Source organism: Balaenoptera physalus (assembly GCF_965194825.1).
Source record: "Balaenoptera physalus genome assembly, chromosome: 15".
In the NCBI taxonomy this organism is placed as follows: domain Eukaryota; kingdom Metazoa; phylum Chordata; class Mammalia; order Artiodactyla; family Balaenopteridae; genus Balaenoptera; species Balaenoptera physalus.
In genome coordinates, this window is record NC_138894.1 from 32,977,889 (window position 1) to 33,001,426 (window position 23,538).

Below are 23,538 nucleotides of genomic sequence, written 5' to 3' on the forward strand. Positions count from 1 at the left end.
GTTAGGACCTAATCGCAACAGACAGGCAAGTTCAGTATTAGGATGTTGAGGGAGAGCTGACAGATTCCAAAGAAATTCAGGAGATAAACTGAGGCGGGCTTAATGGGGTATGAGATGGAGGAAAGGAAGGTCTTAGGGAATTAAAGGGTTTACTGCACACATGAGCAGAGTCTCAAAATTAATCATTTGAACGTACAGAGGGGGATCTCCCAAATGACACCGGTTAGGAAGCAACGGTACGCCCTTTAGAATTCCTAGAGACAGCACAAATCAACTGTTTCGATGGAAAATTCGGCGGGACCCTTGATTTCCATGGGAATATAGAGAAAAGAGACACTGATCTGGCTTGCAGGTATTTAGGAAGTTGTTAGCCTGACATCACATACTAGTCTCATGTAAGTAGGCCGTCTGAAGTATGAAGCTTAGGGGAAAAACCTTGAAGAAAACTTAAAAGCTTAAGCCACACCTCTATACTACACCACCTTTCACAGTTTCTTCTCAGATAAGCAGCATCCCCATCAGTGAAGAAACTCACATCTCATAATAGGAACAACAGGCCTAAAAATTAAATGTGTGTCTTTGGAGGTCCCATCTATGCGATATCTTCCTGGTACCAGAGAAGTCCCCAGGAAGATCGATCTTTGCACCCCTGAAAGCTTACCACCAAGGAAAATGACTAGGTCCATAGATTTCCTCCCTCAAACCAGCCTACCTCACACATAAATCACTAGCAACTCAGCCCTTAACTCACATTATCACAGTCACAAGAGTGGTTAGGGAGAAAAGCACTAACCAGGGGAACTAACACAGAGGCAATCCAGGCCAAGCTGGGCTGGTGGCAGATATCTGCTCCTTACGCTCGGGTGCATAATGCGACTCACCACAATGCCTTTTTCACAGACCCTTTTTAAAGTTTCTCCACAAAATCCAACAGCTCAAGTTAGTTCATGACGCTTCAAGGTAAACAATCGTCAAGAGAAAAACATGCAATATGTCTTACAATGTTGGATTCCTTACAAATAGGACAAGGAAATAACCATGTAGACAAAACCAGAGCATTTGAAAACATCTGCGTTCTACAAACATACCAGTGAATGCTATAAATAAGGTAATATGACATAAAACAAAATGAAAACTAGATGTGAGACTGTTCTCTTCAGTGTACAGACTTCATGGCAGTTGCTGCACGATCTAGCTACTTATATCTACAACTCTCTGTTCTGTTAATACAAAATGAGGCCCAAGTGTGTCAACTTGTTTCCCACAGAAACCAAAAAACCTACATGCATCTCTTTTCTCCGGTGCCCTTTCACCTTACCTGCTCCCAGTTCTCCACCAATGTCCTCCTCTTTCTCTAATTATTCTCCTCTTCATTGTGCTTGGCCTTGCACCCAAGCATGCAAGACAGAGAGTCCTAGAGGTCCGAGATTCTAGAGGGGCTGTTTGCAAGGGGGAGGAGATTACGGTAACTGCCACACTGTATATACTTCTGTGCAAAGAAAGAGGGACAGTGTTCAGAATGTCTCTCACATATAAAAAGAGCTGGATGGCAGGATACCTGTGTGGCCCAAGGAACTAGAGCTAGCAAATCATGGGCAAAACAATTGCAACCAAAGGCTGGAAGAGGAAAGGTCTGCAACCAGCTCTGTCTCCTGGCTCTCTGGTATTTGCTGCCAATGGGCAGAGTCTATTTCGTGAAGCATCAAGCACTGAAAAGAAGACTCCTGCTGCTGGAAGTTGACAGGAAGGAACATCCAATGCAAGACCAAGGCTTGTCCTAGAAGCAATGCCCATAATGGAAGAAAAAAAAAAAAAAAGAAAGCGGAAGAGAAATGTTAAGTCGCAAGTCCAACCTGGCCCCCAGCCTAGCCCAGCCCAAGGAAGGTAGGAGTCAAGGAGAAGAGCCTTGGACCACAACATTCTCCACAGGGTACACTCAACAAACTTCACCCTGCTCTTTAACCAAGTTACAACTGTAATAGTTCAAACTACATGGCTCTTTCCTTCCTAAGGATACTAGTTAAATAAGATCTATATAGCTCTAAGTATATGATACATAAAATAGAATACTCTGTAGAATATAAGTAACTGTTAGTTAATTATATTAATGAACGTCTGTAAGAAATGTTGCAATGATTTCCCTAATGGAAGAGCCTGGGGGAGGTAAATCTGTCTTCTAGGATTTCCTCCCCAGAGCTCAGAAATTGAGGGGTTGTTTTAGCTCTCCTACACTCTCTTCACCCAAGCCCGCCCTCCTGTTGGGGATCGGACCTCCCTATTGGCTAGCTCATACCTTTCAACTGCCTGCTTTGTGACATCACTCTCCTACCAAACCTACTACCACTTGGTAGAGGTCTTGGGGTTTCCGTGGAGCCGTTTGGACCAGTAACCAGTGACCTTTGTACTGGACACGTGCGCCGTTCAGCTGCAGCCACTCAGACATCCTCTAGTGTTGTCTCCTCATCCCTTGTACCTGCAGTTGATGTCTCCTCTTCTCTGACCATGTCAGGTAAGAAAAGAAACTTTGGAAAGTTTTGCGTTCGATTTCTTTTGCCCCTAAATTGAGGAGGAGATTCAAAATAGCGTGGAATAATGAGGGAAAGTATTGAACTACAAGTCTGGAGACCTAATTTCAGTTTTGACTTTGACGTTTACTGTCTGTGTGACTTTGGACAAATCACTGACTGCCTCACAAAGCCTGCTGCTTTCCTTATCTGTTACGTTAGGATACCACATTGGGTTGATCACTCTGATCCCCTTCTTTTCCAATATTGAGCCTTAAAGGGTACCCATGTAGAAAATGAAATCAGAGACTTCTCAAAAGAGTGTTTCAACAGAAACATAGAAAAGCCAGGTGACACAGAAAACTAGCGATATATACCAAGATGTTTCATCTCCAATGGTCTCCCTCCACTAGTATTTCGACTAGTTGAAAAGAGAGAATAGGGAGAGAGGATGGAGAGTACTGGGCTATATAGGGAGGCACAGAGTCAAACGTAAGCAAGTTTAGGATTGTTTTCATTAGCACAGGCCAACAGGAACCAAGAGATGGGAAAAAAATATAAGAATGAAGAGGGAAAGCATAGAGGAGCTCTCAAGAAAGAGGCAGTTTGCCATGGAATGTTGATGGGAGCCAAAGATTTTAAATTAAAGCAGAAACAGCACAGAGGGAAATCTGCTCAGAGCAGGGCAAAACAAAGCTGATGGTAGCAAATCCTTACATTAACAGACTAAGAAGGAAAGTAAGGCCAGAACAGGGGATCACCAGGAAGGGCAGCCTATCAGAAAAGTCATACTCCGTTTTCTTTCTTTTATTGCCTCTCTGAATACAGCTGGCACTTGACAGTTTGGAATAGAAACATTTTAGAAGTATGTTTTAGAAATGATGCTTCCTAGAAACCAGAAACCAAAGTGGTTATCTAGGGGGCTGCTTTTCAGTGTTCTATTCTTTCTAATTTTTAAACTAGGTAGACATTTGACCAATTAAACATTTTAAATGATATCTTCTACATTGAATCAGAAGGACTATTTCCTTTGTGTGATATGTAGCTTCTAAGGCAAGGTTGCTTTTCATTTTTACAGTTATTTCCTTCCTAACACAGAGAGCACATTGATCAACAGCCATCGTTCGCTTGTAGATCTTAGCTACCGGAGAAGAAAAAGAAAAAGTCAAGCCCCACATCTCTAATTCCCCATTTAGGGAATTCCCTGGCGGTCCAGCGCTTTAGGACTCGGTGCTTTCACGGCCAGGGCCACGCGGCGCGGCAAGAGAAAAAAAGAAAACACAAACATCCACATTTATCTAAAACAATGTTGTGGAGTCCTTTGGATTTTCTTACATTTGAAAATCTTTTTTAATTGGATTCTAGGGATGATGGTTTTTTGAGGTCTTGGGATGTCGTCTTCTTGGATGTGGAAGATGATTCTAAGTTCTAGGATAAATACAAAAACCTTCTTGATACTTTTTAAGCTTCCTTTCTGCTTATTATATGAGTTATATTCATGGAAAGATATATTTCTCCTAGGCTTAATACCTGTTACTTGCTGGGTAAAAATATGAATGAGCACAATAATGAAACTCTTTTACACTTACTATTTTGCTGTCTGCTTTGTACCGGTTTTCATTGAAATACTTGTCTATATATGTTGTGGCTACCTATACATTCACATTTGTTGCATTCTGTTGCTTGTTGTGCATTTTTTACTGATTTATCGTCTCTGTCTGTATGCATTGGCTAGGAATTCATTCACCTCTATCACCTCCATCGTGTTTTTTGGTTAATAGTATTCACTAAAATAGAGTGGGCAAAATTCACTTTCATAATATTGCATGTATGGTACAGAATGTCATTTGTTAGTAAATTCATTAGGCTTTGATACTTGCCCACATACCCCAGTTTTCATTAATATCTATGGATTTCTTTTTCGTTACGTAACATGTTTTTCATGATTTTTCTTTGTCTTTCTAGAACTTATTGTATCTTCCTCCATATAAATCATACGCAATAGATCAGCTTATTCATCTATTAATTATTACTGCTATTATTATTGGTGGTGGTGTTATAACCACTTTATAGATGAGTAATCTGAAGTAATCAGATAACTTTTCTCTTTCCAAAAGCACTTAAGAAATCCACTTTCGGGTAATCATTTTGAGGTAGGATGAGAAACCAGGCTTGAAGAGGGCAAAAATGACTCTTTCAGTTCACCAGTTGGACTGAGCTATATATACGTCAACTCTAGGTAATAGCGTGGGAACTGCACAAGCAAAGGGAGACACTGAAGATGACAATGGTAATGGCCGTACTGTTTTCTAATGGACAAAAAAAATGCTTATATTATAAGTTCTATTTCTCCTGCTTTCTGGCACTATCATGCTCAGAGTGGAGTCCTGGCAAGGAAGTCAGGATACTTAGGTTCTGAAACCTGGTAATGACACTAACATAATGAGAGAACCTGAACAAGTCAACCCGACCTCTCTGAGCCTCAGTTTCCTTACTCGTGAAATGAGACTGAAAAAAGAGAAAGTTCTCTAAGGGCCTCCTAGTTCTAAAATGCTTCCAGTCTAGGAAATAGCATAGAAGTCAATACGAGTGCAGGCTGAAGGGAAAGACAGGGCAGGGAGAAGGTTGCTTCCAGCCTAGAGAACAATGTCTGAACCATACCACTTGGCTCTTCTGCCCATCTGTGCCCAAGATGGGAGCACAGGCAGTTAATACAGAAGAGTGGAAAACTGCTCAGTCCTTACAGCCATCATTAACTGTCTGATTTTGGGTTTCTCAGGAAGGGTCGATAGTAGAGGTGTCCTGAGAGCAAGAACCTTAAGATAATGCTGTTCCTCAAACGTAGTGAGAATTTCTCAACCTCCCTGAGTTTTTCATGACCCTCTTGTTCTTACAGAAAATTTCCAAAATCCATCTCTACTTGGAACTCTAAATTCTCTGCAGCATTCTCTTCCTGTGGTGAGCAATGCAACTTCCCTAACACGAAGTGTCTGCAACTTCTCCAGAGTCTCTGCCCCTGCCGTCAGTTCGGCATCGGCTACCGGTACCTCTTTCCAGACACTCATGGGTAGTGCCTACCTTTACCAACATTCCAGCACGACTATGTTATCTGGAGTTACTGACCACAGCCAGATCTCCACTTCAGCTCCTTCCTATCCAGGTGTTCTTGAGTGGGACATCACAGGAAGCACTGAAAAGAATTCCTCTTCACTCGGAGACTTTACTCTGGCACTCACTGACCGGCACCCAGCTGCTTCCTCCATGTTTATGGCAGCCCAGTATGATAAAACTTCAGACGCCAATAACATGGTCCCTCTATATCCATCACTTTCTGCCAGGCTTGCTCAGGGAGCACCATCTCAGATTCCAAATCAGGGGCATAGCCGCCTGTCACTTCCCTACCAGGAAGGAAGCCAGGTATATTACTATAACCAAGGCACACTGGGGTCTTCACTGTATGGAGAACTTGGCTCCTGCCCGCAATCCTATGGCTCCGCGTCATACACAGGAAGTAGGGCCTCTGCGCAACCAGAAATGGGAATGGGACTGAAGGAGATTCAGCCCACAAATATCCGACCACCAGCTTCCACCTCTGCAATCTGCCACCCTGTGTCTGCTCAACGCATCACAGAAACAAGTTTTCAAGGTGAGTATACAAACGGCAGAGAAAGCTGAAGAATGAGGTCGGCATTCACAAATGGGGTCAAATCGACAGCTGGGAAGGGGTGTAGAGACAGGTAGAATTTAGATCCTGAGCCTTTAGTAACCACTACCTTCGCTCAGTGCCCTCTGTTTTTAGACTCTATATAAGAACACCTAGGGCTTCCCTGGTGGCGCCGTGGTTAAGAATCCGCCTGCCAATGCAATGCGGGGGACACGGGTTCGAGCCCTGGTCTGGGAAGATCCCACATGCCGTGGAGCAACTAAGCCCATGTGCCACAATGACTGAGCCTGCATTCTAGAGCCCGTGAGCCGCAACTACCGAAGCCCACGCGCCTAGAGCGCATGCTCCGCAACAAGAGAAGCCCGCACAGCGCAACCAAGAGTAGACCCCGCTAGCCGCAACTAGAGAAAGCCCGTGCACAGCAATGAAGACCCTGTGCAGCCAAAAAAATAAATACGTAGAATAAATAAGTTCAAACAATCAATCAATAAATAAACGTAAATTAAAAAAAACAAAAAAACAAAAAGAACACCTAATGCAGGTGGGAAGGTGGCAGGGACACTGTAAAGGTCATCTATGCTACATGTACAAGAACCCCGAGAGCACACCAATAGGTACCACATTTTTCACTGCTGTAGCCGAGCATTCCCCCTGTACTACCACACTGTAGCACTCCCTTCCCTCGTCTACTGCTACAGTCTCTTTGGAAGGTGTCTCAGAACTCTTGTTATGAGAGTGCCAGTTGAAGTGTCCTCACTTCCGTCATTTATACCAGGATTTAAGACCTTGTGGTCCGAGATCCTGTCCAGAGAGCAAGCAGGCTAAGACTCTGTCTTTGTTTCTGTATTTCATCAGAAAGGGCTCTACCCCCTCTCCTAGTTCATGGTGTGAAGTGTTCTTAGCCTCTCGGGAAAGTGGGGAGAATTGAAAGGACTCTATATGAGAATGCTAGGCTTTGTAAAACATTTCAGTTGTTTAAAAAGAAGACTCATTTTGTATTGGACTTACAACAGTCCTATGAGATACAAAGAGAGCCAAGGATCAGTGACATGAAATGATCACCAGTTAAGCATTACAACAGTCACCGCTTACCTCGTAGCATAGGGCACTGTCCATGATCCTTAAGAAGAGTTAGTAGAAATGCCTTGCCCATCTTGCCCCTGAACCCCTTGAAAGGTACATGACTGCTGTGTTGGTGTTTAGGGGGAGCATCTCATTTACCAGGGACTGACTTCTCCCTTGATCCCTTTGTAGTGATGGAGACTTCCCTGGTGATGAAAAATTCCCTGGGATTGCAACCTCCAAGCCAGACGTTTTGTGTGACACAAACTCAAGAACTCCCCAAGTCCTGCAGTAGCAGAAACAGTCACATACTTGAGAGTAACCCACCATCTGAACTTGGGGACATTTCAGTGACAGCTCCAGTCCAGAGTGCCAGGCGTCTCCTGGCCCTGCCTCCAGCTCCAAGCCAGGGACAAACAGAGAGTAAGAACGTGGAGGATATCAAAACCAAGCTGTCAAAGCCTCTGGAGGCCTACCAGATCCCAATAGAAAACCAAGATCCTCCACTACTCCCTTTGGGAATCCCTGATATTCCCCAGCCGCTGGCCTGCACCGATCCCCTCAGCCAAGAGGAGCAGCCTGGTTCTGAAAATGCTGATCTGGGAGAGAACAGCCTGAGTCGTCAGGACCTAGGGACACTTGAAAATGGGACTGAACCTAGCAGTGGTCTTGCAGACATTACTACACTGGCGGAGGATATTCACCTTCCCCAGCTCTTTAATTCTTGGAAAGATCTTGATCGATCCCAAGGTCCCAACGTGATCAAAGCTGAAGACACCAGAGCCATTAAGGTGAATCAGGTGCAGGAAAAGCCAAGTGTCGTAAAGGTTCCCTCTGATCAACCCAGGAAGAACAAACAGAAAGCCTCTGAGCCTATCGGTGGTGCTCCCAAGGCCAAAATCCAGCCAAAGGATCCAGAGTGCCTGTTAGGGGGAGAAGCGGTTATATGCACTGCTGCAGTCAGTGACAGGGCTCCTGCGAACACGGCCAAGCACTCTCAAGGCAAACCTCAGAAAGCTGCATCCGGAAAGATCAGCAAAACTGAGAGCCATGGGCAGGAAAAGACCAAAAGGACCAGAGGAAGAAACAAGGCTGAAGAGAACAAGCAGTCAGGGAACAAAGTCAAGGCAGAAGACAAGCCAGCAATCCCCAACACGAAGCGAAAGGAACACCAAACTGAGCTTCGCCAAGAGAGCTTTCAAAAGCCTCGAACCTCCCTTGGCGTGCGCATGCTGGAGTCTGTGAAGGTTCTTCATGCGCTGGGGAAGAAGAATGAGACGAAAACTGGGCTCTCTTCCTGTCGGCTCTTGGGAAATTCAAGCAACCCCAAAGACCCCCAGCCACCCCCAGCGATCCAGCCACGGCGGCATACCCCACGTGAGGGTAAGAGGCCTGAGAAAACGCAAGTCCAAGCCCAGAAAGCAGACAGCAGTGCTGAAACAGAGTGTCCATCTCCATCCCAGTGTGAGCGGCCTCCTCCTGGGAAGGTCAAGTTGATACCTCTGCCTTTTTCTGCCTGGGACAAGCCTCAAGCTCGACCCGCTCCTCGGAGGCCACAGTCTCTGGCCTCACATCGGCCTGCTGTGGCTTACCGTGCCCAGCCTGGTTCTACTGACTCAGCTCAACCTGCTGCAGTCAATTCATCCCAGCCAGCTCCTGCCTCTTTGCCAGGTCCCGCCAAACCAGCTCAGCCAACTGTGGCCAACCCAACCCAACCGGCTTGGACCAACCATACCCAGCCTCGTGTCCCTCAGCCTGCTGCTCCTAGGCCTGCACCCTACAAAACTTCATCTGGCGCTTCTCTCCAGCGCGAGCCTGTTCCCCCTGCTGTGACTAAGCGCCAGTCCCCACCCAAGCTCCAAACCCAACTTCTACTCCAAGACTTCAGCAAGCAACGAGTTCCATGGAGGGAACCCAACGTGCCTGAGCCAGTCATGTCAAAGCCCATCGAACAAGAGCAGAGGCCAGAGCGAGAGGCCATGAAGAGGCGGGCTCAACAACAACGGGAGAATGCTGCCAGATACACCTCTTCGGGGAAGCTGCAATTTTTCACCCAGAGGGACAAAGAAATGGAAATTGCTGACTACTACGGATACGTCAGGTGACAGCTGCTAGGATTCTTGCTGCCACCTTGGCTACCAGCGGTTCTTCCATACATAGGTAAGATAGGTATAGAACCGAATAAGTAAATGGAATAGAATTAATAGATGAGTAATAAACCTTTCGAATTTTGAGATGCTGCTAACTGGGGCGTGAGAAAGGAAGGCCTGAAAGTTGGATGGGAGAATGAAGGAAAGGGGTAAAAACTGAGGAAAGAGGAAGGAACTTGGCCCAGGGCTAGGAAGGCCAAAAGAGACGTATGGATTTAGGAAAGGAAGCAGGAGTGAGGATGAAATGGCAGAAGTAAAAAGCAGGGTCAGGGGTCTGGGTTGAAAGAACACAATTGGAGTAGAGTTGAAGGTGACAGGAGATGAGTCTAGGTTTACTAGGAGAAATAGAAACAAAGTCTCTCGGGGAGGTTGGCCTTAAGTCTCACAACCACCAGATAGGTATTTCAGAAAACAAGAGGTTCACGACACATCTCTGAAAGGTTTGAGTTGCCTTATTCAGGTGTGATTATAGTGGGGGAATAGGCAAATCTACCAGAGAAGTGGCTAGGGCTCAGAGTCCTCCTAGGGGCAGCTGACGACAGGGCCAGAGCCAAGGGAACTGCTGTATCAGGAGGCCCACGAACAAATCAGGGGCATAGCCGCCTGTCACTTCCCTACCAGGAAGGAAGCCAGGTATATTACTATAACCAAGGCACACTGGGGTCTTCACTGTATGGAGAACTTGGCTCCTGCCCGCAATCCTATGGCTCCGCGTCATACACAGGAAGTAGGGCCTCTGCGCAACCAGAAATGGGAATGGGACTGAAGGAGATTCAGCCCACAAATATCCGACCACCAGCTTCCACCTCTGCAATCTGCCACCGTGTGTCTGCTCAATGCATCACAGAAACAAGTTTTCAAGGTGAGTATACAAACGGCAGAGAAAGTTGAAGAATGAGGTCGGCATTCACAAATGGGGTCAAATCGACAGCTGGGAAGGGGTGTAGAGACAGGTAGAATTTAGATCCTGAGCCTTTAATAACCACTACCTTCTCTCAGTGCTCTCTGTTTTTAGACTCTATATAAGAACAGCTAGGGCTTCCCTGGTGGCGCCTGCCAATGCAGGGGACACGGCTTCGAGCCCCGGTCTGCGAAGATCCCACATGCCGTGCAGCAACTAAGCGCATGTGCCACAACGACTGAGCCAGCATTCCAGAGCCCGTGAGCCGCAACTACCGAAGCCCACGCGCCTACAGCCCATGCTCCGCAACAAGAGAGGCCACCGCGATGAGAAGCCCGCACACCGCAACCAAGAGTAGACCCCGCTAGCCGCAACTAGAGAAAGCCCGTGCACACCAATGAGGACCCAGTGCAGCCAAAAAAATAAATACGTAGAATAAATAAGTTCAATCAATCAATCAATCAATAAACGTAAATTAAAAAAAAAAAACAAACAAAAAAACAGAACACCTAATGCAGGTGGGAAGGTGGGAGGGACACTGTAAAGGTCATCTATGCTACATGTACAAGAACCCCAAGAGCACACCAATAGGTACCACATTTTTCACTGCTGTAGCCGAGCATTCCCCCTGTACTACCACACTGTAGCACTCCCTTCCCTCGTCTACTGCTACAGTCTCTTTGGAAGGTGTTTCAGAACTCTTGTTATGAGAGTGCCAGTTGAACTGTCCTCACTTCCGTCATTTATACCAGGATTTAAGACCTTGTGGTCCGAGATCCTGTCCAGAGAGCAAGCAGGCTAAGACTCTGTCTTTGTTTCTATATTTCATCAGAAAGGGCTCTACCCCCTCTCCTAGTTCATGGTGTGAAGTGTTCTTAGCCTCTCGGGAAAGTGGGGAGAATTCAAAGGACTCTCTATGAGAATGCTAGGCTTTGTAAAACATTTCAGTTTTTTAAAAAGAAGACTCATTTTGTATTGGACTTACAACAGTCCTATGAGATACAAAGAGAGCCAAGGATCAGTGACATGAAATGATCACCAGTAAGAATTACAACAGTCACCGCTTACCTCGTAGCATAGGGCACACTGTCCATGATCCTTAAGAAGAGTTAGTAGAAATGCCTTGCCCATCTTGCCCCTGAACCCCTTGAAAGGTACACGACTGCTGTGTTGGTGTTTAGGGGGAGCATCTCACTTACCCGGGACTGACTTCTCCCTTGATTCCTCTGTAGTGATGGAGACTTCCCCGCTGATGAAAAATTCCCTGGGATTGCAACCTCCAAGCCAGACCGCTTTCCTATGGAATGACAGAGAACTTCAGAGAACTTGTCAAGATGAAACACCAGTCAGTCTGCGGGAGAAAGGGAAGAAGAGAACGATGGAAATCGTTTCTGGGAAACTATTTTTACATTATGTTTTGTTTGTTCCTGGTAAATAAACTGAAATCTTCTTAACATTCAAACAAAATCTAAACCACTAAATTCAACAACACAGGAGTATAACTTTTGAAAAAAATTTCTTTGGCTGCGCAGCATGTGGGATCTTAGCTCCCCAACCAGGGATTGAACCCACGCCTGCTGCATTGGAAGCGCAGAGTCTTCACCACTGGACCACCAGGGAAGTCCCAGGAATAGAACTTTTAAAGGAGAAGGTATAAACCCCTGGGTTATATGAACTGGAGATTTTTAGTAAGAAGTCAATAGATCTTTTGTTAGGCACATTTTATGTTAGGCTGTCTCCCTGCACAGGACGCAGGCGCCTTGAAAATGGAAATCACATCCCTCTATAGTACGTCCCTCTTCTTTCTGCTTTGCAGTTTGCTGCTCCACTTGTTCAACCCCACCTAGTAATAACCTATACTTCCCTTGTTCCTGTTTTCCCATCTGGAAAACAGACAAAAGGCAACCAAACAACGCAAAGGTCTCAACAAATAAGGGATACCCAAAACCAGAGATGGCCAGAACTTCTGTATCCCTCATGAAACCTAGCCCGGTGTTCAATACTTAGGTATCATTAATACATGCGTGTTGACTGAAACAGTTGAAACGCAATTCTTCCACTTCCCAGTTTAGTTTTAGTCCTCATACAAAACCTGATCATCAAATTCCTTAATGCTAGGAATCACAGTGAAAAATAATTTCTCAACTGACTTCTGTCAGATGAGTGAGAACTAAGGTTAATTCAGTGTATCTGAAGCATAGAAAGTGAGGGCAAACGTGGCACAAGATGGGGCTAGAGAAGCAGAGAGGATTCTAGAGCACGCAGAGTCTTAAAGGCCACCAGTGTGTTTTCTATTCTCAAAACAATGTTTGTGAGCGATGTTTATGAGCAATGTTCCAACTTGCTTTGAAGCTTTCTTGTGTGAAGAATGGATTGGAGGGAAACAAGATATATGGACACTAGTTAGGACCTAATCGCAACAGACAGGCAAGTTCAGTATTAGGATGTTGAGGGAGAGCTGACAGATTCCAAAGAAATTCAGGAGATAAACTGAGGCGGGCTTAATGGGGTATGAGATGGAGGAAAGGAAGGTCTTAGGGAATTAAAGGGTTTACTGCACACATGAGCAGAGTCTCAAAATTAATCATTTGAACGTACAGAGGGGGATCTCCCAAATGACACCGGTTAGGAAGCAACGGTACGCCCTTTAGAATTCCTAGAGACAGCACAAATCAACTGTTTCGATGGAAAATTCGGCGGGACCCTTGATTTCCATGGGAATATAGAGAAAAGAGACACTGATCTGGCTTGCAGGTATTTAGGAAGTTGTTAGCCTGACATCACATACTAGTCTCATGTAAGTAGGCCGTCTGAAGTATGAAGCTTAGGGGAAAAACCTTGAAGAAAACTTAAAAGCTTAAGCCACACCTCTATACTACACCACCTTTCACAGTTTCTTCTCAGATAAGCAGCATCCCCATCAGTGAAGAAACTCACATCTCATAATAGGAACAACAGGCCTAAAAATTAAATGTGTGTCTTTGGAGGTCCCATCTATGCGATATCTTCCTGGTACCAGAGAAGTCCCCAGGAAGATCGATCTTTGCACCCCTGAAAGCTTACCACCAAGGAAAATGACTAGGTCCATAGATTTCCTCCCTCAAACCAGCCTACCTCACACATAAATCACTAGCAACTCAGCCCTTAACTCACATTATCACAGTCACAAGAGTGGTTAGGGAGAAAAGCACTAACCAGGGGAACTAACACAGAGGCAATCCAGGCCAAGCTGGGCTGGTGGCAGATATCTGCTCCTTACGCTCGGGTGCATAATGCGACTCACCACAATGCCTTTTTCACAGACCCTTTTTAAAGTTTCTCCACAAAATCCAACAGCTCAAGTTAGTTCATGACGCTTCAAGGTAAACAATCGTCAAGAGAAAAACATGCAATATGTCTTACAATGTTGGATTCCTTACAAATAGGACAAGGAAATAACCATGTAGACAAAACCAGAGCATTTGAAAACATCTGCGTTCTACAAACATACCAGTGAATGCTATAAATAAGGTAATATGACATAAAACAAAATGAAAACTAGATGTGAGACTGTTCTCTTCAGTGTACAGACTTCATGGCAGTTGCTGCACGATCTAGCTACTTATATCTACAACTCTCTGTTCTGTTAATACAAAATGAGGCCCAAGTGTGTCAACTTGTTTCCCACAGAAACCAAAAAACCTACATGCATCTCTTTTCTCCGGTGCCCTTTCACCTTACCTGCTCCCAGTTCTCCACCAATGTCCTCCTCTTTCTCTAATTATTCTCCTCTTCATTGTGCTTGGCCTTGCACCCAAGCATGCAAGACAGAGAGTCCTAGAGGTCCGAGATTCTAGAGGGGCTGTTTGCAAGGGGGAGGAGATTACGGTAACTGCCACACTGTATATACTTCTGTGCAAAGAAAGAGGGACAGTGTTCAGAATGTCTCTCACATATAAAAAGAGCTGGATGGCAGGATACCTGTGTGGCCCAAGGAACTAGAGCTAGCAAATCATGGGCAAAACAATTGCAACCAAAGGCTGGAAGAGGAAAGGTCTGCAACCAGCTCTGTCTCCTGGCTCTCTGGTATTTGCTGCCAATGGGCAGAGTCTATTTCGTGAAGCATCAAGCACTGAAAAGAAGACTCCTGCTGCTGGAAGTTGACAGGAAGGAACATCCAATGCAAGACCAAGGCTTGTCCTAGAAGCAATGCCCATAATGGAAGAAAAAAAAAAAAAAAGAAAGCGGAAGAGAAATGTTAAGTCGCAAGTCCAACCTGGCCCCCAGCCTAGCCCAGCCCAAGGAAGGTAGGAGTCAAGGAGAAGAGCCTTGGACCACAACATTCTCCACAGGGTACACTCAACAAACTTCACCCTGCTCTTTAACCAAGTTACAACTGTAATAGTTCAAACTACATGGCTCTTTCCTTCCTAAGGATACTAGTTAAATAAGATCTATATAGCTCTAAGTATATGATACATAAAATAGAATACTCTGTAGAATATAAGTAACTGTTAGTTAATTATATTAATGAACGTCTGTAAGAAATGTTGCAATGATTTCCCTAATGGAAGAGCCTGGGGGAGGTAAATCTGTCTTCTAGGATTTCCTCCCCAGAGCTCAGAAATTGAGGGGTTGTTTTAGCTCTCCTACGCTCTCTTCACCCAAGCCCGCCCTCCTGTTGGGGATCGGACCTCCCTATTGGCTAGCTCATACCTTTCAACTGCCTGCTTTGTGACATCACTCTCCTACCAAACCTACTACCACTTGGTAGAGGTCTTGGGGTTTCCGTGGAGCCGTTTGGACCAGTAACCAGTGACCTTTGTACTGGACACGTGCGCCGTTCAGCTGCAGCCACTCAGACATCCTCTAGTGTTGTCTCCTCATCCCTTGTACCTGCAGTTGATGTCTCCTCTTCTCTGACCATGTCAGGTAAGAAAAGAAACTTTGGAAAGTTTTGCGTTCGATTTCTTGTGCCCCTAAATTGAGGAGGAGATTCAAAATAGCGTGGAATAATGAGGGAAAGTATTGAACTACAAGTCTGGAGACCTAATTTCAGTTTTGACTTTGACGTTTACTGTCTGTGTGACTTTGGACAAATCACTGACTGCCTCACAAAGCCTGCTGCTTTCCTTATCTGTTACGTTAGGATACCACATTGGGTTGATCACTCTGATCCCCTTCTTTTCCAATATTGAGCCTTAAAGGGTACCCATGTAGAAAATGAAATCAGAGACTTCTCAAAAGAGTGTTTCAACAGAAACATAGAAAAGCCAGGTGACACAGAAAACTAGCGATATATACCAAGATGTTTCATCTCCAATGGTCTCCCTCCACTAGTATTTCGACTAGTTGAAAAGAGAGAATAGGGAGAGAGGATGGAGAGTACTGGGCTATATAGGGAGGCACAGAGTCAAACGTAAGCAAGTTTAGGATTGTTTTCATTAGCACAGGCCAACAGGAACCAAGAGATGGGAAAAAAATATAAGAATGAAGAGGGAAAGCATAGAGGAGCTCTCAAGAAAGAGGCAGTTTGCCATGGAATGTTGATGGGAGCCAAAGATTTTAAATTAAAGCAGAAACAGCACAGAGGGAAATCTGCTCAGAGCAGGGCAAAACAAAGCTGATGGTAGCAAATCCTTACATTAACAGACTAAGAAGGAAAGTAAGGCCAGAACAGGGGATCACCAGGAAGGGCAGCCTATCAGAAAAGTCATACTCCGTTTTCTTTCTTTTATTGCCTCTCTGAATACAGCTGGCACTTGACAGTTTGGAATAGAAACATTTTAGAAGTATGTTTTAGAAATGATGCTTCCTAGAAACCAGAAACCAAAGTGGTTATCTAGGGGGCTGCTTTTCAGTGTTCTATTCTTTCTAATTTTTAAACTAGGTAGACATTTGACCAATTAAACATTTTAAATGATATCTTCTACATTGAATCAGAAGGACTATTTCCTTTGTGTGATATGTAGCTTCTAAGGCAAGGTTGCTTTTCATTTTTACAGTTATTTCCTTCCTAACACAGAGAGCACATTGATCAACAGCCATCGTTCGCTTGTAGATCTTAGCTACCGGAGAAGAAAAAGAAAAAGTCAAGCCCCACATCTCTAATTCCCCATTTAGGGAATTCCCTGGCGGTCCAGCGCTTTAGGACTCGGTGCTTTCACGGCCAGGGCCACGCGGCGCGGCAAGAGAAAAAAAGAAAACACAAACATCCACATTTATCTAAAACAATGTTGTGGAGTCCTTTGGATTTTCTTACATTTGAAAATCTTTTTTAATTGGATTCTAGGGATGATGGTTTTTTGAGGTCTTGGGATGTCGTCTTCTTGGATGTGGAAGATGATTCTAAGTTCTAGGATAAATACAAAAACCTTCTTGATACTTTTTAAGCTTCCTTTCTGCTTATTATATGAGTTATATTCATGGAAAGATATATTTCTCCTAGGCTTAATACCTGTTACTTGCTGGGTAAAAATATGAATGAGCACAATAATGAAACTCTTTTACACTTACTATTTTGCTGTCTGCTTTGTACCGGTTTTCATTGAAATACTTGTCTATATATGTTGTGGCTACCTATACATTCACATTTGTTGCATTCTGTTGCTTGTTGTGCATTTTTTACTGATTTATCGTCTCTGTCTGTATGCATTGGCTAGGAATTCATTCACCTCTATCACCTCCATCGTGTTTTTTGGTTAATAGTATTCACTAAAATAGAGTGGGCAAAATTCACTTTCATAATATTGCATGTATGGTACAGAATGTCATTTGTTAGTAAATTCATTAGGCTTTGATACTTGCCCACATACCCCAGTTTTCATTAATATCTATGGATTTCTTTTTCGTTACGTAACATGTTTTTCATGATTTTTCTTTGTCTTTCTAGAACTTATTGTATCTTCCTCCATATAAATCATACGCAATAGATCAGCTTATTCATCTATTAATTATTACTGCTATTATTATTGGTGGTGGTGTTATAACCACTTTATAGATGAGTAATCTGAAGTAATCAGATAACTTTTCTCTTTCCAAAAGCACTTAAGAAATCCACTTTCGGGTAATCATTTTGAGGTAGGATGAGAAACCAGGCTTGAAGAGGGCAAAAATGACTCTTTCAGTTCACCAGTTGGACTGAGCTATATATACGTCAACTCTAGGTAATAGCGTGGGAACTGCACAAGCAAAGGGAGACACTGAAGATGACAATGGTAATGGCCGTACTGTTTTCTAATGGACAAAAAAAATGCTTATATTATAAGTTCTATTTCTCCTGCTTTCTGGCACTATCATGCTCAGAGTGGAGTCCTGGCAAGGAAGTCAGGATACTTAGGTTCTGAAACCTGGTAATGACACTAACATAATGAGAGAACCTGAACAAGTCAACCCGACCTCTCTGAGCCTCAGTTTCCTTACTCGTGAAATGAGACTGAAAAAAGAGAAAGTTCTCTAAGGGCCTCCTAGTTCTAAAATGCTTCCAGTCTAGGAAATAGCATAGAAGTCAATACGAGTGCAGGCTGAAGGGAAAGACAGGGCAGGGAGAAGGTTGCTTCCAGCCTAGAGAACAATGTCTGAACCATACCACTTGGCTCTTCTGCCCATCTGTGCCCAAGATGGGAGCACAGGCAGTTAATACAGAAGAGTGGAAAACTGCTCAGTCCTTACAGCCATCATTAACTGTCTGATTTTGGGTTTCTCAGGAAGGGTCGATAGTAGAGGTGTCCTGAGAGCAAGAACCTTAAGATAATGCTGTTCCTCAAACGTAGTGAGAATTTCTCAACCTCCCTGAGTTTTTCATGACCCTCTTGTTCTTACAGAAAATTTCCAAAATCCATCTCTACTTGGAACTCTAAATTCTCTGCAGCATTCTCTTCCTGTGGTGAGCAATGCAACTTCCCTAACACGAAGTGTCTGCAACTTCTCCAGAGTCTCTGCCCCTGCCGTCAGTTCGGCATCGGCTACCGGTACCTCTTTCCAGACACTCATGGGTAGTGCCTACCTTTACCAACATTCCAGCACGACTATGTTATCTGGAGTTACTGACCACAGCCAGATCTCCACTTCAGCTCCTTCCTATCCAGGTGTTCTTGAGTGGGACATCACAGGAAGCACTGAAAAGAATTCCTCTTCACTCGGAGACTTTACTCTGGCACTCACTGACCGGCACCCAGCTGCTTCCTCCATGTTTATGGCAGCCCAGTATGATAAAACTTCAGACGCCAATAACATGGTCCCTCTATATCCATCACTTTCTGCCAGGCTTGCTCAGGGAGCACCATCTCAGATTCCAAATCAGGGGCATAGCCGCCTGTCACTTCCCTACCAGGAAGGAAGCCAGGTATATTACTATAACCAAGGCACACTGGGGTCTTCACTGTATGGAGAACTTGGCTCCTGCCCGCAATCCTATGGCTCCGCGTCATACACAGGAAGTAGGGCCTCTGCGCAACCAGAAATGGGAATGGGACTGAAGGAGATTCAGCCCACAAATATCCGACCACCAGCTTCCACCTCTGCAATCTGCCACCCTGTGTCTGCTCAACGCATCACAGAAACAAGTTTTCAAGGTGAGTATACAAACGGCAGAGAAAGCTGAAGAATGAGGTCGGCATTCACAAATGGGGTCAAATCGACAGCTGGGAAGGGGTGTAGAGACAGGTAGAATTTAGATCCTGAGCCTTTAGTAACCACTACCTTCGCTCAGTGCCCTCTGTTTTTAGACTCTATATAAGAACACCTAGGGCTTCCCTGGTGGCGCCGTGGTTAAGAATCCACCTGCCAATGCAATGCGGGGGACACGGGTTCGAGCCCTGGTCTGGGAAGATCCCACATGCCGTGGAGCAACTAAGCCCATGTGCCACAACGACTGAGCCTGCATTCTAGAGCCCGTGAGCCGCAACTACCGAAGCCCACGCGCCTAGAGCGCATGCTCCGCAACAAGAGAAGCCCGCACAGCGCAACCAAGAGTAGACCCCGCTAGCCGCAACTAGAGAAAGCCCGTGCACAGCAATGAAGACCCTGTGCAGCCAAAAAAATAAATACGTAGAATAAATAAGTTCAAACAATCAATCAATAAATAAACGTAAATTAAAAAAAACAAAAAAACAAAAAGAACACCTAATGCAGGTGGGAAGGTGGCAGGGACACTGTAAAGGTCATCTATGCTACATGTACAAGAACCCCGAGAGCACACCAATAGGTACCACATTTTTCACTGCTGTAGCCGAGCATTCCCCCTGTACTACCACACTGTAGCACTCCCTTCCCTCGTCTACTGCTACAGTCTCTTTGGAAGGTGTCTCAGAACTCTTGTTATGAGAGTGCCAGTTGAAGTGTCCTCACTTCCGTCATTTATACCAGGATTTAAGACCTTGTGGTCCGAGATCCTGTCCAGAGAGCAAGCAGGCTAAGACTCTGTCTTTGTTTCTGTATTTCATCAGAAAGGGCTCTACCCCCTCTCCTAGTTCATGGTGTGAAGTGTTCTTAGCCTCTCGGGAAAGTGGGGAGAATTGAAAGGACTCTATATGAGAATGCTAGGCTTTGTAAAACATTTCAGTTGTTTAAAAAGAAGACTCATTTTGTATTGGACTTACAACAGTCCTATGAGATACAAAGAGAGCCAAGGATCAGTGACATGAAATGATCACCAGTTAAGCATTACAACAGTCACCGCTTACCTCGTAGCATAGGGCACTGTCCATGATCCTTAAGAAGAGTTAGTAGAAATGCCTTGCCCATCTTGCCCCTGAACCCCTTGAAAGGTACATGACTGCTGTGTTGGTGTTTAGGGGGAGCATCTCATTTACCAGGGACTGACTTCTCCCTTGATCCCTTTGTAGTGATGGAGACTTCCCTGGTGATGAAAAATTCCCTGGGATTGCAACCTCCAAGCCAGACGTTTTGTGTGACACAAACTCAAGAACTCCCCAAGTCCTGCAGTAGCAGAAACAGTCACATACTTGAGAGTAACCCACCATCTGAACTTGGGGACATTTCAGTGACAGCTCCAGTCCAGAGTGCCAGGCGTCTCCTGGCCCTGCCTCCAGCTCCAAGCCAGGGACAAACAGAGAGTAAGAACGTGGAGGATATCAAAACCAAGCTGTCAAAGCCTCTGGAGGCCTACCAGATCCCAATAGAAAACCAAGATCCTCCACTACTCCCTTTGGGAATCCCTGATATTCCCCAGCCGCTGGCCTGCACCGATCCCCTCAGCCAAGAGGAGCAGCCTGGTTCTGAAAATGCTGATCTGGGAGAGAACAGCCTGAGTCGTCAGGACCTAGGGACACTTGAAAATGGGACTGAACCTAGCAGTGGTCTTGCAGACATTACTACACTGGCGGAGGATATTCACCTTCCCCAGCTCTTTAATTCTTGGAAAGATCTTGATCGATCCCAAGGTCCCAACGTGATCAAAGCTGAAGACACCAGAGCCATTAAGGTGAATCAGGTGCAGGAAAAGCCAAGTGTCGTAAAGGTTCCCTCTGATCAACCCAGGAAGAACAAACAGAAAGCCTCTGAGCCTATCGGTGGTGCTCCCAAGGCCAAAATCCAGCCAAAGGATCCAGAGTGCCTGTTAGGGGGAGAAGCGGTTATATGCACTGCTGCAGTCAGTGACAGGGCTCCTGCGAACACGGCCAAGCACTCTCAAGGCAAACCTCAGAAAGCTGCATCCGGAAAGATCAGCAAAACTGAGAGCCATGGGCAGGAAAAGACCAAAAGGACCAGAGGAAGAAACAAGGCTGAAGAGAACAAGCAGTCAGGGAACAAAGTCAAGGCAGAAGACAAGCCAGCAATCCCCAACACGAAGCGAAAGGAACACCAAACTGAGCTTCGCCAAGAGAGCTTTCAAAAGCCTCGAACCTCCCTTGGCGTGCGCATGCTGGAGTCTGTGAAGGTTCTTCATGCGCTGGGGAAGAAGAATGAGACGAAAACTGGGCTCTCTTCCTGTCGGCTCTTGGGAAATTCAAGCAACCCCAAAGACCCCCAGCCACCCCCAGCGATCCAGCCACGGCGGCATACCCCACGTGAGGGTAAGAGGCCTGAGAAAACGCAAGTCCAAGCCCAGAAAGCAGACAGCAGTGCTGAAACAGAGTGTCCATCTCCATCCCAGTGTGAGCGGCCTCCTCCTGGGAAGGTCAAGTTGATACCTCTGCCTTTTTCTGCCTGGGACAAGCCTCAAGCTCGACCCGCTCCTCGGAGGCCACAGTCTCTGGCCTCACATCGGCCTGCTGTGGCTTACCGTGCCCAGCCTGGTTCTACTGACTCAGCTCAACCTGCTGCAGTCAATTCATCCCAGCCAGCTCCTGCCTCTTTGCCAGGTCCCGCCAAACCAGCTCAGCCAACTGTGGCCAACCCAACCCAACCGGCTTGGACCAACCATACCCAGCCTCGTGTCCCTCAGCCTGCTGCTCCTAGGCCTGCACCCTACAAAACTTCATCTGGCGCTTCTCTCCAGCGCGAGCCTGTTCCCCCTGCTGTGACTAAGCGCCAGTCCCCACCCAAGCTCCAAACCCAACTTCTACTCCAAGACTTCAGCAAGCAACGAGTTCCATGGAGGGAACCCAACGTGCCTGAGCCAGTCATGTCAAAGCCCATCGAACAAGAGCAGAGGCCAGAGCGAGAGGCCATGAAGAGGCGGGCTCAACAACAACGGGAGAATGCTGCCAGATACACCTCTTCGGGGAAGCTGCAATTTTTCACCCAGAGGGACAAAGAAATGGAAATTGCTGACTACTACGGATACGTCAGGTGACAGCTGCTAGGATTCTTGCTGCCACCTTGGCTACCAGCGGTTCTTCCATACATAGGTAAGATAGGTATAGAACCGAATAAGTAAATGGAATAGAATTAATAGATGAGTAATAAACCTTTCGAATTTTGAGATGCTGCTAACTGGGGCGTGAGAAAGGAAGGCCTGAAAGTTGGATGGGAGAATGAAGGAAAGGGGTAAAAACTGAGGAAAGAGGAAGGAACTTGGCCCAGGGCTAGGAAGGCCAAAAGAGACGTATGGATTTAGGAAAGGAAGCAGGAGTGAGGATGAAATGGCAGAAGTAAAAAGCAGGGTCAGGGGTCTGGGTTGAAAGAACACAATTGGAGTAGAGTTGAAGGTGACAGGAGATGAGTCTAGGTTTACTAGGAGAAATAGAAACAAAGTCTCTCGGGGAGGTTGGCCTTAAGTCTCACAACCACCAGATAGGTATTTCAGAAAACAAGAGGTTCACGACACATCTCTGAAAGGTTTGAGTTGCCTTATTCAGGTGTGATTATAGTGGGGGAATAGGCAAATCTACCAGAGAAGTGGCTAGGGCTCAGAGTCCTCCTAGGGGCAGCTGACGACAGGGCCAGAGCCAAGGGAACTGCTGTATCAGGAGGCCCACGAACAAATCAGGGGCATAGCCGCCTGTCACTTCCCTACCAGGAAGGAAGCCAGGTATATTACTATAACCAAGGCACACTGGGGTCTTCACTGTATGGAGAACTTGGCTCCTGCCCGCAATCCTATGGCTCCGCGTCATACACAGGAAGTAGGGCCTCTGCGCAACCAGAAATGGGAATGGGACTGAAGGAGATTCAGCCCACAAATATCCGACCACCAGCTTCCACCTCTGCAATCTGCCACCCTGTGTCTGCTCAACGCATCACAGAAACAAGTTTTCAAGGTGAGTATACAAACGGCAGAGAAAGTTGAAGAATGAGGTCGGCATTCACAAACGGGGTCAAATCGACAGCTGGGAAGGGGTGTAGAGACAGGTAGAATTTAGATCCTGAGCCTTTAATAACCACTACCTTCTCTCAGTGCTCTCTGTTTTTAGACTCTATATAAGAACAGCTAGGGCTTCCCTGGTGGCGCCTGCCAATGCAGGGGACACGGCTTCGAGCCCCGGTCTGCGAAGATCCCACATGCCGTGCAGCAACTAAGCGCATGTGCCACAACGACTGAGCCAGCATTCCAGAGCCCGTGAGCCGCAACTACCGAAGCCCACGCGCCTACAGCCCATGCTCCGCAACAAGAGAGGCCACCGCAATGAGAAGCCCGCACACCGCAACCAAGAGTAGACCCCGCTAGCCGCAACTAGAGAAAGCCCGTGCACACCAATGAGGACCCAGTGCAGCCAAAAAAATAAATACGTAGAATAAATAAGTTCAATCAATCAATCAATCAATAAACGTAAATTAAAAAAAAAAAACAAACAAAAAAACAGAACACCTAATGCAGGTGGGAAGGTGGGAGGGACACTGTAAAGGTCATCTATGCTACATGTACAAGAACCC

At 45.7% G+C, this 23,538-nt stretch overlaps 1 protein-coding gene and 1 long non-coding RNA gene across 9 annotated transcripts in view; one reads left to right on the plus strand and one right to left on the minus strand.

Annotated features, from left to right (window-relative positions):
* LOC309643460 (uncharacterized protein) overlaps positions 1-9,335 on the plus strand; it is a gene marked incomplete at both ends in the record, with an annotated part of 100,235 nt that extends 90,900 nt beyond the window's left edge. The window contains 3 exons of the mRNA XM_082426203.1: positions 2,451-2,509; positions 5,401-6,150; positions 7,423-9,335. Of these exons, the coding sequence (XP_082282329.1) occupies positions 2,451-2,509; positions 5,401-6,150; positions 7,423-9,335 (2,722 nt within the window). The remainder of the gene's footprint in view (positions 1-2,450; positions 2,510-5,400; positions 6,151-7,422) is intronic.
* The window catches only part of LOC309643390, a 2,123,356-nt gene that overhangs the window by 296,203 nt on the left and 1,803,615 nt on the right, over positions 1-23,538 (minus strand). The window lies entirely within an intron of this gene.